Consider the following 20,482-nt stretch of genomic DNA (forward strand, 5'->3'; position numbering starts at 1 on the left):
TTTCTGTTTCTGAAGGTTATCAGGATTATCGAGTTCAAATTATAGAGGGGAAGTGAAATCGGTAAAAAAAAGCAAAACAGGCAGACAAGGCACAAGGGGAAGTAGAAAATTTCGATCCGATTTAAACCAAATTATATTCTTCAAGCGTGGAAGCTGTTGATTTTCCTTCCCATCCTTAGCATGATGTATTAATAATCATTTCCCAGATCTGGCATCGGTTGACGTGGGGTTGAGAAAGGTGCCTAAAATGTCAGATCAAGGAGCTACAACTTGGGGTGTTCAAGGATCCAAAGTACTTCAGCGTGAATGCAGAGCTGAACAAGCTGGTTCAATTTCGACTGGAATATGAACACAAAACATACCGTAAGAGACGCTTTTGCGTCAAAACATCTCAATGCAATCGTTTTCCCTCGGCAGCAGTAGCAGCAGCAGTAACAGCAAAATGACTCTCTCCTTGACGATTATGGTTAGCGATCGACGACTGCGAAGCGCGGACAACGGGAGAACCGATACCACCCGAAATTTACATGCGAGTTCAAGAGTGATAAAATAACAATTCATTTCCGCTCAAGTAGTACCATAATTTTCCTATAAGCTCGTTTATGAAGGAAGATAATAAACTTCCTGAAAATAAATCATATAATTCCCCTCGCTTGATATCGTATTAACGATACAATATTTCCTTCTTTGTTTCAAACTATTCCCACCTCAAAAGAGATCCTAATTGTCCTGGCGGAAACGAATTGTCCTTTAAATCTTTCAGCAAACAATGTCAGTGTCCTATTTCATTCCCTGTTTTTATCCACTTTCCATCGTAACAATAACCATCATTTGCATAAATGATACCATTATTGCTGAACTTCAGTTTTTTTTAAAGTTACTACTAACACTTACTTACACGTTAGTTAAATGGTTATCCTCTAAATACTTAATATACCTATATCTATATACCTTTTTGGTTTCATTTCTAAGCTTACGCATAAAGACTGTCATACTCATTCTTATCATTTTCATACCTTCGTCACTGGTTTCATATTAAATTATTTTAAAACACCACAGATTGTTATTTTTTACCTACTAAGTATTTCGTCACATAATATCCCGCCCCAAACCGGCGGGAAAAATCGCTGTGTTTCCTGCGTCACTCTTCTCTCTTGCAGTTCATGCATGTTTTGCTCATCAATTTGCAAAAAATAACCTTATTGGTATAGTACGGCCTAAACGAGCAGTTGATGATTAAGTACGATAACGTCTCCTTGCCACGAAAAGTCTCGGTAAGGAGGTTGATTTCTTACAACAGAAATTTTTAAAGCTTCGGCGATTGCGCCTTCCTTCGCAATTTTTTTTGTGCGAATTTGTCATCCCACAATGACTTTCAAAAATCAAAATATAATAATAAATTAGCTAAAATTAAGAGTAACGCTGAGAGATTTGGATTTCTAGACAGTAGTAGTAGTAGTAGTAGTAGTAGTACATCGTATAAAACTAGACCTTGGACCTAGGCGGGATCACGTGACACTTCTGGTTACAATTTTGGTTTGGTTTGGTTTGTTGTGTGTTTTAAGTCTTGTAGGCGTGGGATTTGTTGCCGGGCTTTGGTGGCGCTAAACAGTTTAATATTACACTACGGTACCGTAACTGCCCATGTACTCGTCCGACATACGAGAACCGTCGTAGTTGTCGGATTCTTCGTTTCGTATACAAATTTTCTTTCGCCTGTAATAGAAATACAAAGTGGACCATAATGCAATTAGGATGTGATTATCGTTGATATTATGTGGTGTGATAACGAGCGTCGAAGGTTCAGTGTTGCAGCCTGTGAAATAACAATTTGACAATGAAATGTATATTATTTGTTGTGCTTGGTCTAATCTATCCGGAATCTTTATTAGATTCGCTGAGTCAAAGAAAAAAAAAGTTTAGGTTATAAATCTTTGAAACTTGTTTTGATAACCATAAAAAGACATTTCCGTTTTTGACATTGCACTTTACCGGTGTAACATCGATTACACTCACTCAATTTTGGGTGATATTTAAAAAATATGTACCAGTATAACTTTTTTTAGACTGTAAGAACAAAACAAATATTAATATTTTTTTATGTATGCAACTACAAATTACTACACCAAACAACAAATTATTTTGACCCGTTACATTTTCCGTCGATTGTACTCGTGGACATTTTTGTAGGGCTATTTCAGATGGTGCAGTTGAGTTGTTTGTCTCGGCGAAGCAATTCTTGTCAAACATGCAATCCATCAATCAAAAATTCATAAAAACTGGTTAAGCTTCCCGTTTTAAGTAAATTTCCGAATAGTGTAATGTTCAATACCGGTTAAAGCAGCTTCCAAATTCCATTAAATCTTAGGTAGTTTGAAAGATTGCTAAACACTTCATGAGAACTTTGAGAGGTACTTTTAGGTATAATCGAAACTATTAGCAAATCACAAAAAACTGTCAAAGATTACTCTGCTGGATAATAAAGCATTGAAATAGGATTGTAACGTTTTAACAAATTCAAAGTTTTCGCCCATGTATTTATGCTGAAACAATTCTTTCTATTGCGTATTCCATACACAGCAGTCTGCCTTACGTACATTATGTGCATACTATCATTTTCATACCTCAGGTGGAAACGGCGGGTTTGGTAAAGATTTGCAGATTTGCTTGCTTGGTACATGATAATCATTTGATTCTCTTCCCAATTCCGACTGAGAGTTACCCGGCAGTGTGAACCATTTGATACCCAGTTTTTTCGCGATCTACTCGGGTCTCGATGTCGGTCTGGTGCTTCCGGTTCGCTGGCGCTCCGACTATACACCGTTAGTACTTCACACGACCTGCTCGATCTAGTCCTCGACGGTGGAACTAGCCTTCTCACGGGCTTTCCGGCAGGTTGATGAAGTCGATCCTTGACGACCCGCTTCCAGTGCATTGATGCGAACTGCTCGAGCTAGGCGAAGTATCTAGCTTACTTCACGAGGCGATAACCCATTGTTCCATTCATCCACTCGCTTGATCATCCCACCATTTTCGCTGCAGAGCCGACATAATTCGAACAACTTTTCCGTTGACGTTCCACGTATTTTCAATGTGATACATTCTGTGGAATAGGTTATCTGGATTGATATCGGTTCCGCTGATAGCAAACATTGCGCTTTGCATTGAGCCCAACCGTGGGCAGTCAAACATAATGTGGTCCGGAGTCTCTTCAACGTTTGTGCACTCAGGACAGAGAGGTCCCGGTGCCGACTTTGCACAAGCATAATCGACGTTATTATTCAAATTCTCTTGGACGTCGATCGATCCGCCCAAAAGCTTCACCTCACGCATCGAGTCGATAATATAATCTCCGACCGTGATTTTCACCTGTAGCACTGCCTTTCGGTTGCTGATCAACATCTCCCCTGTTTTATGATGGGTTATCGCCAGTCTTCCACTGAATCTATCGCCTGAGTGGCGAATACCTTCACCTATTCTAGTGATTCCTCGACTGCTTGGAGCGCCACATCACCCGTAAAACCGTCAATCTTTACGCCTCTGGGAAGGTACAGCGTCAATGCTCCATGGCAGTGTCGGATCGAGGAAAAAACCCTGAGGAATGCCCACCGTAATTGTCCTTCATCTCTCTCGCTTGTCTTTCTCGTTGATCAGCGTTCGGTTGTGAATGTGGCTCTCCAAATCATGCAAAGGTACTCAGGAACCGTTATGCTGTGCAGAAAATGGTTAACTACTTGCAAGCTGTTGAAAGCATTCTTGACGTCTAAGGTGACCACCACTGTAGACTTGCCTTTCCGGAAGCCGAACTACTTGCTGGACAGGCCATCCATACTCTCCGTGTACTTGGTAAACCTGTTTAGGGTTATTCTCTCTAAAAGTCTACAGGATGATTTACCGGCTTCGGCAGCAACATCAGTTTCTGTCGCTTCCAGTTATCGGGGAAGTAACCTTCATCGGTGCATTTCTGCAACCCTGATTCAGCGGTCCTCAACCTTTTTTGTACTGCGGACCTCTTGGAAATCACCCTGAGTTGTTGCGGACTTTCACGGTTAAACATCGATTTTGTATGCTATCAATACAGAGGCGACGCGTGGTTCCACCGTCAACCTGTTCAATATATTACCAAGACCCTGAAAACGTCACAATCGTCTCTATGAGACGTTTCTGTTCAGTTGATTCTTTAGTCGTCGATTTCATCCAACATCTAACGAATAGGACCAATGAAAAATGTTCGTTGACATAAAATTTCGCTGGAGCTGACCAACGCAAATTTGTTGTCAAATCCCACCAGTGAATTGTCCAACAAACTTCTTGTAGAATGCTTAATTTACCGTAGAAAAAGAACAAAAAATATATAACATATCCGAGAAGGTTGCCACTTAATTATAATTGAAAAAGATTTCTTAACAGAAACATAAGCAATACAATCATGTATAACCTTCCGACAGTCGCGCTAGTGCACTGAGTGCACGCTGCTCTGAAAATCTAGCGAAATCGTCTTAGAGCAGCTGCGGCTGCTCGTTCAGTGAGCCGTTTGCGCGACTTCCGGAGGGATAAAGAGATTAAAACTTATATATCGTTATATGATTTGAATAAATTTGTAATGTAGAATCTTATTTTCTATACACTGAGAATTATTCGTCATTCTGTTTAAGATAGATTGAAACGCTTGTCAACCGGTTTAAGAAAATACCTTAATTCCTTCAAATTTGATAGAAATTTGAATGTTGTATTTGCCTCGCAAATTATCGTAGCAAACAGGCATTTAACATCCACGCGTTCATGATTAGAACAACCCCTGATTTGAGTTTGTCTGTTTTACACATTCAGTAGATAAATTTTAACATGTGAATGCAAAGATCAAGAGATTTCTTTGGTGCAAAAGTGGACGGTTCATTATTATAATTGAACCAACCAAATACATACGCGCTTGTAACTAGTATGTCCCAGGGGCAGAAACATCTTGTTAGGCTACCCAAGAAAAAAAGCGTTCGACCAACAGCTACGAACGTATGGTGCAAGGTGTTCGAAAATTATAAAGCGCTCTCGTTTTGCACACAGCTCCAACGCCCATATGTACATGGCAGCAATGCACGCTGGTTCAATATTTGATTTGAACCGGTGCAAAAGAGAATAGAAAGAGCCTCGCCCATGACACTCATTCCAGCCGTCGCTCATGCAACTGCTCCCTCTAGAGCATGCGGTGAGAGTACGAGATGCGTGCATGTTTCTGGTTGAACCGGTCATAGGAAAGCACTGCTGGGGACGCTAGGTTGGTTTATCGTTCAGATCAAATTATCGAACTTCAAGGTTCGGAGATTATTACTTTCATTAAAAATAGTTTACGTGCTACTGTTTTAATGTTAACGCAAAATTGGTTTTGGGTCGTCTGATTGTTCCTACCTGTTCAGTGAACAGGTTGAACGTACCGACGCGTCGCCTCTGTATCAATATATTATTTTCAGTCTGTTATTTCTATATACACTCGGAAAAAATAAACGACGACTTCCTAGGAACCGCGGACCTCAGGTTGAGAACCACTGCCCTGAACATATCCGGGTTCTCCTGCATCACTGTTCCTGGGGTCTCCTTTGCTTTCATGACATTCGCCATCTCGATCAGCTTTTCGTCAGTTGTTCGAACTACTTCTTCATAATCATTTTTCTCACTGTTCGGTGGAAGCGACCGGATCGTTGGTTTATGCTGCGGGAACAGCCCTTCGATTATAACCATCACATTATCCGGGCAACTTTCAACTGGTTCTGTTGGATCTTTTATCTTCGCCATGGAAATTCTGTAGGCTTCTCCCCGAGGATTCGCGTTGGCTTTGTGGCAATGCTCCACGACGCAAGATTTCTTCCTTAGCTACATGAATTTGTTGAACGCGGTTCTCGTAGCTCTATACACCCAATGTTGCTCCTCTTTTTTGGTGTCGTTGCGGGCCCTCTGACTTCTTCTCCAGGCTCGGAGGCAACTTACATGTAGATCGGAAATCGTGGTATTCCACCATGGTCACACTTAGTTTCAAGAGGATAATCTAAGTGCTGCTGCCTCCCATGTGATTCAAACTGTGTCCTGTTCCCGATGCTGTACCGAATCGTTTGATGATCGTAGCGGGTTCCTTGCACACTTTCCACAAATCATGTTTCCTATCAGGGCAGGGCTGTAGAAAGTGACATCAACGATGGATTCCCGCCCCCCCTGCGGTAAGTGCTGATGGTACCTTCGTTAGCAGGATGCACATTTAGTTTTGATCCCTGATGGCCAATCAAAGTACCTTTTAATACATTGTCTTTCCGATACAGTTCCGACAGTACCATGTTCTGGGATTATTTCAGAATTAAAGTCTTATCGGTCGGAAAAGGCTTATTTGATTTTCTAACTCTATGTTAGTGTATTAATTATTCTGTTTGGGCCATTTTGGTGAGCAAGGTCCGAAACAAAAAATACGCCAGCCTCGAGACGCTGAAGAAAGGCATTGTCCGAGAGTGGGCCAAAATACCGGCAAGTCACATTCGGACAGCTTACAATTCTTGCTTTCTTGTCTTGTCTTCTTGTTACACAACTAGATCGTGTAAGATCTGTCCTTTATAGGTGCACAGCGTGATTTGACTTAGGTAACGACTTCTATTTCATATTGAAAGTTCAGGTAGGAAGATGTTGGCACTCGCATTCTCACGACACGAACACCGTTGGAAATACTTGGGAGAAATCTCTCCAGATTTCAAACTTGACGGATTCCACCGTTCCGGATACTGACATGAACTAATCTCATGTAACAAATTTGGTTATATAGCATTTTGGTTTATAGCGTTTTATAGCGTTTATTACAACCAATGTTTAAAACCTTCCATTCATACTTCATGGTTTTGACACCTTTCTACAGGCCGCTATAAACCCGTGTTATGACAAGTTGGCCCAGTTGTATTGCTACCAGTATAACTTGATATGCAACCACCATAGGAGTAATCGTTTTATTTCAAAGTCTTTAAAGCCTCTTTTGCTTTCCATGTTAAAGCTTTCAGTTCTAGCTTGGCTTTTCTCCATTGATTGTATATATTCAATAAAATTTTATCATGGTTTTATTCCTTCACACCTCATAACTTCAATCATCGAACGAAATGCATGATTGTTAGGTATATAATATTTCCCAAATTATTAAATATACGAAATCTTTATTCTTGTTAACGATCCATTTTTACTTGTTTTAAAGGCATGTCGTTAAATATTTAGGGAAAAATATACTGCAAAAATTACGCAAAATAAATGCGCCCCATGAATTCGGCCGAAAATGGGTTTTCTATGATACTTAAAATGCTAGAATTATAATAACATTATACCAAATTCTGACTAAAAATGAAACATTTTGTTAAAAGGGCTTAGATTTTTACTCGATAAACGCCATGAAACGTATAATTCTCATTCAAATGATGTAATAAGCATGTGTTTGAGAAAATTTAAATTGGCGTTTTTTTGTGTTCGCATGAATTTTTGTATCGGACGACATTTTTTTCCAATAAAACTTGATATACCCAAAAAAATACTTCCATATGACATGTCCTCCTGGGTTTGTTATAACATAACAAGTCATATAGCTAGTGTGTTTATCATAGCGCTTTGGAAGCTATGTTACGATCGACAAGTTTTATGGTGGGCTGCATCGCTGCTTGCAGGTTATAATTATTTTGACAGCGACTTCGACCAAGATGGTAGATAAAAAGGTAGGCGTTTTTTGTATGTAGTGGTTGTCAAACTTGAGTTATCCAAGAAAAAAGCGAATACGTCACATTTTTCGTTTTGAATAGCATAAAATATCAATATAGATACAATGGTTATACATTTCGCACTTACAGCTAATACTGTAACATGTATCGAAACTACTATTTTAAATTATATTCAAAAATGGCAGCCTGTTGCTGAGACCGCCGTCAAATAAATGATTTGTTGACAGCTATAGCAAATGTCACACATTGTAATGTCCTTCTAGTAAATGTCTTGATCAATTAATTTTAAGTAACCAAATTAGCAGGAAACTTCCGTATTCATGTGAACAAAGAATCTTGTTTTGGAATCTCATGTAGGAAGCATTGTGGTATTAGCTGATTGAACTTTTGAGATCCGGTTGGCTCCTTAGGAATAGAACTGAAAATGCCGCACTTACCGTTTCGAAGAAGGAGTGTAAGTGCAGAATTGTAGTACTATCCATGAAATTAAACACAATTTTTGTAACATATTGTGTTATAAATTAGGTCTCGTTAGTTGTTAAAATAAGAGAAATTTATATCAAGTAACAAAGCTAAAGATATAGTTTTGAAATATTTCTGTAATGTGTTTCTGATCGGGTAAGCTCTACGTTGATTTTTATGCTTTTCGATGCAACTAACGCCAAAGAAATTTAGTCAAATTTCTTTTTAATATTGTGTACGTGAAATGACAAAACAAATAATTTGTAAAGTTGAATTAACAGGTCAACGAATCTAACCTCTGCGGGTGAAATGTCTGGCAAAAAGGCTGATAGTGTGAAACAGCGACCTGTTTACATTTACGTAGAATATAAATAAAAATAGTAAATACAACCGCAATCTCCACAGGGACAGCATTTAAGCTCAACCATCGCACTAATTGAATGCGTGGATTATTCAAATATTGTAAATTTTTGCATCTGTAAACAATATTTACTATTCTACTGATAAATGCTAAAGTTACCTTATTATTCAACTTCGCTAGTCCTGGTGTCATATATGCCTGTTTTTTTTTAATTTGCTGACGCTATATGTATCCTACATTTCTTAAGTATGTCCACCAAATCGTAAAATTTATTCGTTAAATTCCATTCTATTTCGCTCCTCAAGTTGGACAACTGCATCGGTATAAAAGCTCCCACCATTTATTTATTTTATCTTGACAATCATTATAGCTCCGTAGTGCATATTATACCTTGCGTAAGAATAATTGTTTTGAATAGGTTTTATTAAAGAAATCGATCAACTTCAAGGTTTGCAATAGTCTACAATAAAACTGTCTTATGACTTCATTGCTTGCTTTATGCTAGTTTTATTCTAGGTTTAAAATAGTGCACAGAACCTTTTTACAACCATAACATAAAACTTAAAAGTTCAAGTTATATTGTTGAAGTCATCACAATGTTTTATAGAGTACTTACAGAGCAAATCTAATGATAGTTATTTAAAACCATAATAAAATCATCGGCTTCGATGGTGCCTTCTTAAGATCAAGATAAAACAATGGTAAATCCTTCAAGCATTTCAATTGTTACTTGGGAATTGCTAGTACGTGGAATAGATCGCGCATACGTACATCAATCTTATCATCGTCTATATAAACTGGTATCTTGATCCTTGGTCCGCCATGGCTAAAGATTTAAATGAATGAGGGGGAATTGAATGGCGACGACTTCTGTAAATCAAAGCTGCATTTGCACGTCTTTAACCCATTCCCCTCGCGTGTTGCAATATGGCATCACCAGGAACGACTTGTGCAATTTTGCTTCAACTTATTCGAACTGGTTTTTGTACTTAATGAACAGAGCATAGATTAAGTTATTTTTGTATGTGTAATACATCACAATTCGTTCAATTATCATGTCGTAATAATAAAAATGCTGGGAAACACTAGATTTGTCGTTTGTCTCTCGCACTGTGCCACTTGGTAAACACTAGGGCGATTGGGCAGTTGCTGATGAATTTCACCCATCATGAAATAAATGATCGATTCCGCAACTGTAGAAGCAAAGGTGTTTGATACACTGCACTGTTAACGAGCAGAGGTAATGAATATATCCTTTTTCTAAATTACGCCATACAGAAATTGTTCAAAATACAACTATGCTCCCACCTACGTCACTAATTGTCCATCCTGGTAATCTTGCGTTTCCAGCCGGATACGAGCAACCTTAGTAAAATCAGGTAACTTACCCCGGTTAGATCTTTGATCGTATGCTGAAAGGGAAGTTGGAAAACCGAACGTCTGCTCATCATGTTACGAACAACTCGATATAGCGATTCGATTGATGGAAAAAAGCAGTGCCTCGTCAACGTAATCTAAGATGGCACCTCCATCGCCCGACCCTACCGACCAACCACGAAAAATGCTAAAACGGATACAAGGCCAAGTTTAACAGAAACTGATTGGATTGGTGTCCGGTCATTTTACCATTTGACCGAAACGACCGGTTGATTGAACAAGCCAATTCAACGAATATTAATTAGTCGAACGAGTCATTTGCCAGAATTCCGTTTGACCAAACGAGTCGTTAGGCCGAATGCTTTTGGTCCGATACATATTTCGCCGAAAGTCTGCCTATTCTATTTGACTGAATAATCGTGAATATACATAATCTGCCGGTCAGAAAAAAACAGTAGCGAGGCTGAAAAAAGCGTCCAATGAACCCGTTAAAAGTTTGAAATCGCTTTACCAAGTATGGCAACGCCCCCCACCCTCCCGAAAACTTTAGTATCACCTAGGAATGCCAAGGGAATCCGTCAGGTGAATATTTCAGTTCAGAATACTGAATGCCATGTAGTGGCGCTAGTGCACATGTGCAGTTGTGAACTTCAACTTGTTTATCTCGTTTTTCTAACTGCCTAGAAGGTTTGTGTCTTCTGAAAAATCGCTCCAATGGTCATGATCATGCGCATTATAATCGTTTTACTGCGGAACTCTGCCACCACATGGCGCTAGTGTATATGTGAAATAATACATTTTAGAAAATATTTTACCTAGTAATCCTGATTTTCTAGAAGAATCAAACACTCAGAGAAGATGTGTGGATGGACATGATCTGTGCATACATCCGAATTAATGTATTTTGAATTTGAACAGCAGTAGCAAATTGTTTGGATCAGAATTACAGCACGGCGTAGCTCTTGTGTACATAGAAATAATATTTCATTTTATTTTGTGATCCTGAGTAGCTTGAATGTTCGCCTCTTTGGCGAAATTGTGGTAATCTGTTTGGTTCGAAACTCTGTCATTACGTAGCACTAGTTAAAAATGCACCACTAAGTACTGCATTTTAACTTGTTTAATTTCGACTATCTAACGATCTACAACGGTCGTGTCTTCAAGAAAGTAGTTCAACAGATCATGGCCAGGTGGATGATGATCATTTTGATTTTGAGCTTTAGCACTTTGTGGTGCTATACTATACAGGATGTTTGGTTCATGGTTAAGAACCTCTCGAGGGATAATTGACTATCATATTTGGAGAAAAAAATCGTTCTATGCATACCTTCAAATCTCAACCGTTACTAAGTTATTGAACTTTTGCGTTAAAAACTTAGTTGTCTTAAAATAGCTCTAACTTAAAAAATATACTTTGCACTTCAAATCTTTTAGATACATTGGATAGGTGAAATTTTCCATTGAAAAATGTCCTCAAATATTTTAGCTAATGAGGTTAAGTAACCTTTTCACAGTAATTTATTTAAAATTTAACAATTTCGATCGATTTTTCGTTCATTTCGCGAAAATCTTAATGGTTAACATCACCATTTTAATAACTCAAATTTTTAGTCTTGAAGAGATGCTTAGTTTGTTCCTTGACATGATACACTTATCTTTTCTTGTTTTCATGTGTTTGGGTTATTGAACTTGGATATTTTTATCTCATATTCACTTATACTAGCTCTTATTGAAAAAGTATGGCACTTATTTTACCTTTTCTTATTTTTATTCGAAAGCCAGGAAAATTTTGCATAGAAAAATGTATAAATACCTTTCAGTTAAGTGAATTTAGAATTCTTTTAGAAATTAATTAGTTTAAAGTTAGTGTTATTATTAGCATTTTCGTTATTTTCTTAAAATAGTAAATAAGAAGCAGCACCATTATTATCATGGAATTAATGCATCTCAACAAGTTCTTCAATTCTTTCTTTGGCTCCATTCAATTATCTCTTTTAGTTTCGAAGCAAAATCATTTTTATCACCTCGTTTCATATGCAAAAAAAAACGAATTCGAGTACACTACATTTGTGAAGAGGTCATGTTGTGTTAACTATTAAGTTGCAGCGAAATGAAAAGCGACAAGGATAAAGTGTCAAATAACAAGTTGTAGAGAATATCAAGGGGCACCAAATGAACAATGGTGATGATAAATTTAGTTTATTAATAATTAGAATGATTACAAAATTCTACAAAAAACGCTAATTTTGAGTTATTTTACTAGTAAAAAGACATTTAGTACACCTAACTAAAAGATATCTGTACATACATCGAAAGGAAATTTTCTCAACTTTCCAATGAAGCCCTGGTAATAACGATATAAAGCATATTTTTTAGATTAAAGTCTTTTAAGCACTTGCAGGTCGATTACAGGAAAAAATTAGAAGTGAAATTACAAGGAAACGAGAAGAGATAGGAATATCATGTTGAAGAACAAATTATAAATCGTCTTCAAACCTATCTTTTGAATAATAGATATTACTATAATCATAATTCACTATTTTGAGAAAATTAACAAAAACCTCATAAAAACACCAACTTTGAACTACTTTACAACTAAAAGGTAAATAAAACTAATTAACTGAAAGATATGAGAACGCCATTCAATAGAAAATTTTCTCAACGAACGATTTTTTTCTCCAAATATGACAGTCAATCACCCTTCGAGAGATTCTTAATCATGAACCAAACACCCTGTATGTGAAATAATGCATTTTAGAACACGAATTATCTAGTAAAATTCACGTCTTTAGCGAAGTGGAATAGAAAGATGTTGGTTCGCGTACATGCATGTTCTATTAAATTTGATTCTGTGTGCGTTTGTGAAAAATATCGAACGTAAAAGGTTTTCCCCATAAATAAGTGAACAAAACCAGAAAATCTTGAGATCCCTTCGACATCCAATTAACCCATTTATGCCCATGTTGTTTGTGGACAACAACGTTTTTAAACAGCTATAACTTTTAATTGAGGCAAAATTTTCTCACAAAAACAAGTAAGGCTAGTAAATGTGACTATTGCCTTTCATTTGAGTATTAATAGTTTCAAGAACCAGCTCTAGAACTGAAGTTATTGCAATTAGTCTGATTGGATTTCGATGGATCAGTGCGGCCAGGAACTTATTCTAGGAGAATTGTATTGAGCATTGGAAGGTAAAATTTGAGCAACTTCTAGCACTGCGAGGGAAGCACCTATCTTTATGAAAAAAAGGCTTTTCGTGTTTCTTGACCTCACCGTTTTCAAGGAAAAATAGTTTTGAAACCGTACATGCACGAGAAAAAAAAGTTGGGCATGAAAGGGTTAATATCACGTGGATGGGTTTTACTAACCTTAAAGTGTAGTGATAAGGATAAAACATTTTTATTTCTCACGTTGATTGTGAATACAGTAAAGACCCGTTTTTATCAGCCCCTTGGCGAGTTTTAGGCTGATAAAACAGTGACAGTGATAAAATCGGGACATATATTTTTCTGAATTTTTGATAAACCGAAGCTCTTAAAATATTCTTATTTGTTTCTTAGATATAGCCTTGCAACCTTTTCTGATTATTTAATTTAATTTCCCATTAAGGGTGTTTGACAGCGCGAAAATAAAAAAAAAGATTTTTTTTTTATGCATTTTTTGGATCTCTAAGATAAGAAAGGATTTACTCAAATTCAACTTGATTCGTCTGCTAGAGCCCATCAAACTACCAACTATCAATTTTCATATGAAACTGATAAAATCAGATAAAAAAGCTGATAAAATCGGGAGTAGATAAATTCGGGGGCTGATAAAATCGGGTGCTGATAAAATCGGGTCTCCACTGTAGCTCATTCTACATTTGCACAAACTTGTGTCCTCCGTGGCGTATTCATATTTTAGTTTCGTCAAAATAACTAACTATAATGCCTATGCTATATTTCACCCTAAGGAGGAAAATTTTGTAAAAACCAAAATTTCTCACTAGGGTGAAAATTTTTTGGTAAAAATCAGTCTTTGTACAGGAGGGCACAAATCCTTATTTCATACTTAGTTGCGTTTCGGCTTAGCCTCATCAGAAACCGACACTAACTTATTGTCGGAATAGATTAGCGCCGGCTTGACGCAAATCTGATGAGGCGAAGCCGAAACGCAACTAAGTATAATGCCTAATTAAATATATACACTAGCGCCACGTGGCAATAGTGTACCGAACTAAACAGACAATCATCCACACGACCATTTCGTTTTGAACAACCTTGCTGCTAATGACACGGACAATGTAGTCCATTAGAGAAACGAGATAAAACAAGTTAAAATGCACAGTTTTTCATGCACACCTGTGTTGAAGCGGTGTAGATAATGTACGAGTACGGTTTTCCGGATAAGCTAACACGATTAGTCAAAGCGACGATGGGGTGATGGGCGTTGTTCGAGTATCAGGGACACTCTCGAGTCCCTTTGAATTTCGAGTGGCACGATCTTCAGGAAGTCCGTCCAGCTTCTTGGCTTCGCTGACGACATTGACATAATGGCACGGAATTTTGAGGCGATGTCGGAAACGTACATCAGACTGAAAGCTGAAGCCAGCAGGATTGGGCTTGCCATCAACGTTTCGAAGACAAAGTACATGAGAAGAAGAGGTTCCAGAGACGACAATGTGAACCTCCCATCCCGAGTTCAGATTAACCGTGACGGAATCGAGATGGTCGACGAATTCGTGTATTTGGGCTCACTGGTAACCGTCGACAATGATACCAGCAGAGAAATTCAGAGACGGATCCTGGCGGTAATTCGTGCCTACTTTGGACTCCGGAGGAGAGCATGTTGATTATCTACAAGACGCTGATTAGACTGGTGGTCCTCTATACGGCCACGAGACCTGAACTTGCTGCGCCCAATACCTCAAAATCAACAACCATTAGCGTTGGAGATATTAATAAAAGCGGGCTGGGATTACACTTTTTATTTAAGTGTGTGATCCGACACGTTTGCGTTAGCTTGCAGTCGTCAGTTTCTTTGACTTACATTTTAAATGCATTAAACATGACGATTACAATTTGAAATTTGAATTTTTAATAATGCTAAGGGAATAATTGTTAGGCTATTTTAACTGTTGTAACTGCATTTAATTAGCAAGGGACTGGAAGGTAAGGCTATTAAGAGCCATAGTACTCAACCCAAGTAACAATTGCGGTTTTAAGGCACTCTTGAAGAGCCTCTTAAAACTTAACTTGCACTTGTAGCGTGCTATAAAACTTGAAATGTTACTTGGGAAGGGAGAAAGAGGAGTTGAAGAAAGGTAGTTTAGAAAAGCGTGGAATAACGTCATATGAGCAAGCTTAGAGTTTCCCGGCGACTTTTTTACTATTTTAACCCACCATAAATCGCACAATGCTGCGGCGGGTAAATAAATCGATTGACTTGTATGCAGCTCGGCTTAGAGCTTTAAGTGTTCCTAAGCAATAAATTTGTGGGTATTTGTTAATTCGGGTTTGATTGTTGTGGATTGAACCAACGACGAACCGACAGCGATCGGACAGATTTAAATTGGAATTTAACATTCTAGTAAATTGGCAGCGCTTAAGTGAAATTTCGCAAAACAGGGATCAACTTCAGTTCGCTGATTACGTGTTAAATTTAATTTGTGCTCCCACCGGATTCCAGACCGTTACAAATGAGCTTGTTTTTCTGGGAACCGATAAATTCTATGGAATCATTTTCAGGAAAGTGTTAATTTTTGAGAAAATGTTATTTTCTGGGGGAAAACCGACAGACCTATAGTTGAAGGGAAGTATTTTTTCGGTGAAAGTCGTATCGTAAAATAATCTTTTCAAAATGTTATTCTAAAGCCCGTTTTGGCTTTAGGCCGGAACTGAGTCAATTCCGGAACATACATCTTGCAGTTTTGGCATCACGAATATCTTGCTGATGAATCCATCATATTCAAGAGTGAGATAGATGATTCGACCAGTACTGGTAGCACCTTACTACTTCTGAAGACTATCACTTTTCAAAAAGCACTATTCGACCGTGATTCGCATTTGCTATGGATTTCCTATGCAGATGGGCAGTATCACGGCTGAATTCATTTTTATCATCTTGAAACGGATTAATTTTTTTAGCGTAAATAATTTTCTTACATATTCCTTTCACAATAAATTTACAAATGATAATAATGTTAATCACTTCTTCACCAACAGTGAATTACCCAATATACTCAGTTCATATGAAACGACAGCCCAAAATCACACTTTCGATGCAACAGGTTCCACCTGCAATTGCTTCACTCTCGCTGACAAACTGCGTATCCTTCTCCGCTCGTTATCACACTTCGGCTACCCACTACTGTATTCACGCGCAGTAGAATGTGGCACGTAAAAAAACACTAAACGATACAAAATAACATCTCCCATCAGAAACAGTAACACTCACCTGCTAGCCGCCTCCGACCCCAGCTGGTCTTTCTTTTTCGCTTTCCGCTTCTTTTTCGCTCCGTAGCCGTAGTTGTCCCGCGCCGTCCAGCCCGGATACATTTCCATATGCAGTTGCCGCTCCTGGCGGGCTTTGTCGTAGTACACACTCTGCTCCTCTCGGGAAAGTGAGTGCCACTTTCGACCTAGGATCTGGTTGATGGCCGCCGACTCCTTGAGTGTACACTCGGCTACCACCTTCGCTCGCATTTCCTTCATGTAAAGCATAAATGCGTTCAGAGGTTTTTTGATATGTGGTTTAAGATTTTGCTGTTGACCAGCCGCACCAGATCCTTTCTTCTTAGTACCACCGCTGCTCGAACTGGTACTGCTACCGCCGGCACTACTGCTGTTGGATGGCCGTGTATAGCGATTCGTCAGTTCCTGTGGTAGATCAGTGGATTTGCTGCCTGTCAGCGCATGATGATGTGCCTGCCGAACGCTATAGTTGTGGGATGCTTCCTGCGCTGCCGAAGCTTCCTGCTTTACCTGGCTGAGCACGTTGTGGGGGTGTACGGAATTTAGCAATGAGGATGATTGGTAGCGTGAATAGAGATCGCTAGCTAAAGTGGTGTAGATTTGGAGAGAGGAGGGATAGGAATTTCGGAAGCTGGGTGCAGTCGAATACATTGACGGTGTATGCCAAGACGGCGGCACTGGTAGCATATTTGAAGATAGTATGGGATAAGGATACTGACTAGTGGAGAAGGAATACAGCGACTGCCGAGCGGATAATCCAATCGCTTTGGAATCGAGCTGGTAGGGAATGATTCCACAGTGAGCTGGTGGGGGGTTCGAGAGTGGGTCTTCATTGCAGAAAAACTGCGACAAACCAATTTTACCCATCGAGCCCTGTATTGCACTAACTGTTCCACTTGAATACTGATAAGGCGGCAGGTATCCCATGTTGAATCCAGGTGAGTGGTCGGGGGAGTTTAGTTTTCCCGCACTACTCCCGCCACTGCCTCCGCCAGCATATGGCGGGCTCAGGTCCTGCCGGGAGGAATTTTTCACCAGATTTTCTGCACTCTCCGTCAGATCAATCAGGTTAAACTTTTCTTCCAACAGGTTCTCCGACGAGGCCTTCTCATCTTCCCGATCGCCTTCGTCTTTGAACACTTTCACCTCATCCGTGCTACCGAGGTCGTCACCGGTCGAACCGGAGTGTGAATTTTCGTTTGTATTAGGCATGCTTCTGCCATCAACAGCACAAAACCACGCGTGAAAATCTGACTGGCACTGCTAAACATAAATCAATCTGCTGCCGTTTAGATGGAACATCGGAAACTATGCAATTCGGTGCTCTTGGAACACACGGCTGTCATTCCCTTTGTATTTTCAGCTCGCGACACACTTTCTTCACTAGATGAGACTATTTTCACCACTAATATACCTCGAGAAGAATCGCAATGCAAATTCTGCAACTCTATTATTTATGGCACACTATGGCAAATTACTTTTCTTCTCCCACACGGCAAATCAAACCAAATGCACACACCGTATCCCTTAAAGCCGTGAGATTTTTACTGCACTTCTCTTTCTTCTCTTAGAACTAAATAAATATTTGCGTGTATATATTTCTCTTCTTGCTAGCTGTGTAGTCGCGTAACTTGGTTGTGATGACTAGAACTTGGTTACGAATATTGCACTACATTCTCCCACCTAACCAGTCGTTTTATCCTTATGACATCGCTATTAAAATGTTTTTTTTCTTCGTCTTCAGTCCCGTGGACCAAACTTTCTTCAGTGAGCTGGAACTGTAATAGATTAGAGAATAAGTAATAATTAGAATTAATCAGATTTGAACCTTGCGTGATAGTTGGGAAAATGAATCCCTTACCTTCGGTTTTATATTACACCATGCGTGAAGTTGCTGCTATAATGTTGACATGACGTCATGTTAGTAGCGGCTTCCTTTGTGTACTTTCCTCCCTGATCTACTCTCATCAGCACGGGGGAAGGAAGAGGTGATAAAATGTCTGATGTTCCAACCAAATAAAAAAAGCAGTGGCAGCAGCAGGCGGTACGTTTCTTCTGCAGCTAGTATTATTTCCTTTGGAGTTGCGGCCAGCAGCAGGCATAGATGCGTTAGTTCTATAAATAGCTTCCGTTTCTCGCGTCGTCGTCGTCGTTTAGTTGCTGATGATGTGAACAAGATTTTTTGTGGCCAGCGTCTACGACGACGGCACACGCAGCAGTAACACAGGCGGCAGCAACAGCATTTGGGAAAAGCGAACAACTTTTCCGAGAACTATTCCCCTTTCATCGTTTTCCTTTACTCCTTGCTGCATTCGGCTCACAGATCGCTCACTTTCTTTCCTCCTAGCCCAACATTAGTCCAGCAGGGTAGAAATTTTCATCTCAAACACTTAACACGCACCACGATTAGATTTTCCATTTTTTAAATTACGTACGCGTAAATCGAAAACTGTGTTAAAACACTTCTATGGCCAGCGGTCTTTGTTTGCTCTGTCCATTCTGCGAACTGTGCCAGAAAAATGTATTTATGATAGGCGACGGGAAACTCTATAGAGGAAAAGTTTTCTGCTTCCACCGCGATTGCGAGACGACCGATGAAAAAGTGAAGAGTGCGTGAAAAAGCCAAAGTGAATCGACCAAAGCAACCCCACACACAACATATCCGTGCGATGCACGGCTCGTGAGAGATATGAGGAGAGAGGATTATTCGCTCCGAATTGCTCAAATTATGTTATGACAGCGCAGTGACGTTTCGTATTGTGGCCCAACATCGCCCATGACAACCCACTAGGGTACGTTCACGAAGTTTGGGGTGTTGTTTTTATGAGCGAGGTGGTCGCGCATAAACTGGGCGTTTTGAAATGGTAGTTCTGCTGTTTGATGACTGGGACTGTTATCAGAACGAGATTTTGTAGAATAAAGGATCAAATGCCAGTTCACTGAGAAACTAAAATATGCAGTTTGTATATTTCAATTTCCGTCTCATTAATTCTGCTGTGATTTTAACGCATTTTTGACATATACTTCAATGCTTTCAATGAGTGATGTTTAATGCATAAACACATTCGAGATGCAGATAGAAAAATATGATATCGATTACTAAATCAAGTTTTCCGTGCTCAAACTATAAGCAATTAAAAAACCTGATTTAATCCACCTAGTGGTGCAATTCAGTCTTTCTCATTTGCACCAACTATGATTTCATGGCTGGTTATTTTCAATATAATAGTGGAAATGTCTATTACATATTTCAACTTGTTCACACATTTTAAACTAGTTTCAATTTTAAAGTAGTTTCAAACTCAAAATCATTTAAAAACGAAATTTTTCACTGGTTTTTATTAAATGCGGCTATTGCGTAGTACGTAATGTGTTCATTTCAAAACATAAATTTAAGTAGAAAATTTTAGTCTAGATCCGCCCCACTTGAGGCAAAAATGTACAATATTTAATTAGCTTAATCAGCATTAGCTCAATGTTCGGAAAACTTATATTATCATGCTGGTGTGTGTGTGTGTGAAGGGGATGAATAAACCATAACCGAACCACCTCCAGCCTATCTTGGTATACCTACTGGGTGAATGTGATTGGGATAAGAGGCCATGCATAAATGACGTAGCATTTTGGGGGGTAGAGAGAGTATACCAAATATGTGACAAAGTGCGACGAGGGGGATGGTAGGGCTTGACATTGTGTGACGTAGCATTAAGTTTAAATTTTTTGACGGGCATGTTGAGGCAAAAAATCGAAGAACTCTATGAATTCGTGAAAAGCAAGGGTAACGTGTACAGAGAGATTAAGGACCTAGTGATTAGCATCAAATGCGAACAGATGGCGTTACTAAACAGATGGCGAGCTGAGAACGCCAAAAGAACGCTGAAGACCACAGAGATAGCGGAAGCAGAAGCCTATGAAACGCCGAAGAGTGACCTGTATTCTCGTTATGTGAAAGGAATAGGGGAAACGCCGGGAGAGGAGGAGGAACCGAAGAAACCTAAGAAGGTCGGTGAAGGACAGCGAAACAGCCGACAATCGCAGAGTGAATGGCAAACCGTAGAAACCGCAGCAGAGAGGAGGAAAAAACAGAAAGAAAATGAAGAAAAGAA

The 20,482-nt window shown here is 39.1% G+C and overlaps 1 protein-coding gene across 1 annotated transcript; it reads right to left on the minus strand.

Annotated features, from left to right (window-relative positions):
• Positions 1-216: 216 nt before the first annotated feature.
• LOC131690341 (protein pangolin, isoforms A/H/I/S-like) lies at positions 217-18,950 on the minus strand. Its single transcript, XM_058976045.1, has 3 exons — positions 18,238-18,950; positions 16,360-18,154; positions 217-1,716 (listed from the first exon to the last, which is right to left on the minus strand). The coding sequence occupies exons 2-3, from the start codon at positions 17,586-17,588 to the stop codon at positions 1,620-1,622; spliced, it is 1,326 nt and encodes a 441-aa protein (XP_058832028.1). The 5' UTR covers positions 17,589-18,154; positions 18,238-18,950; the 3' UTR covers positions 217-1,619.
• Positions 18,951-20,482: the final 1,532 nt, after the last annotated feature.

The sequence above is a fragment of the Topomyia yanbarensis genome, chromosome 3 (assembly GCF_030247195.1).
Source record: "Topomyia yanbarensis strain Yona2022 chromosome 3, ASM3024719v1, whole genome shotgun sequence".
Taxonomy (NCBI): domain Eukaryota; kingdom Metazoa; phylum Arthropoda; class Insecta; order Diptera; family Culicidae; genus Topomyia; species Topomyia yanbarensis.

What these genes read in the sequence shown, in the direction of transcription:
- LOC131690341 (XM_058976045.1), bottom strand. Translation starts at nt 17,588, where the DNA reads ATGCCTAATACAAACGAAAATTCACACTCCGGTTCGACCGGTGACGAC. An exon ending in GGGTCGGAGGCGGCTAGCAG is followed by an intron (nt 1,717 to 16,359) that starts GTGAGTGTTACT and finishes TTTCTATTACAG; the next exon opens with GCGAAAGAAAATTTGTATAC.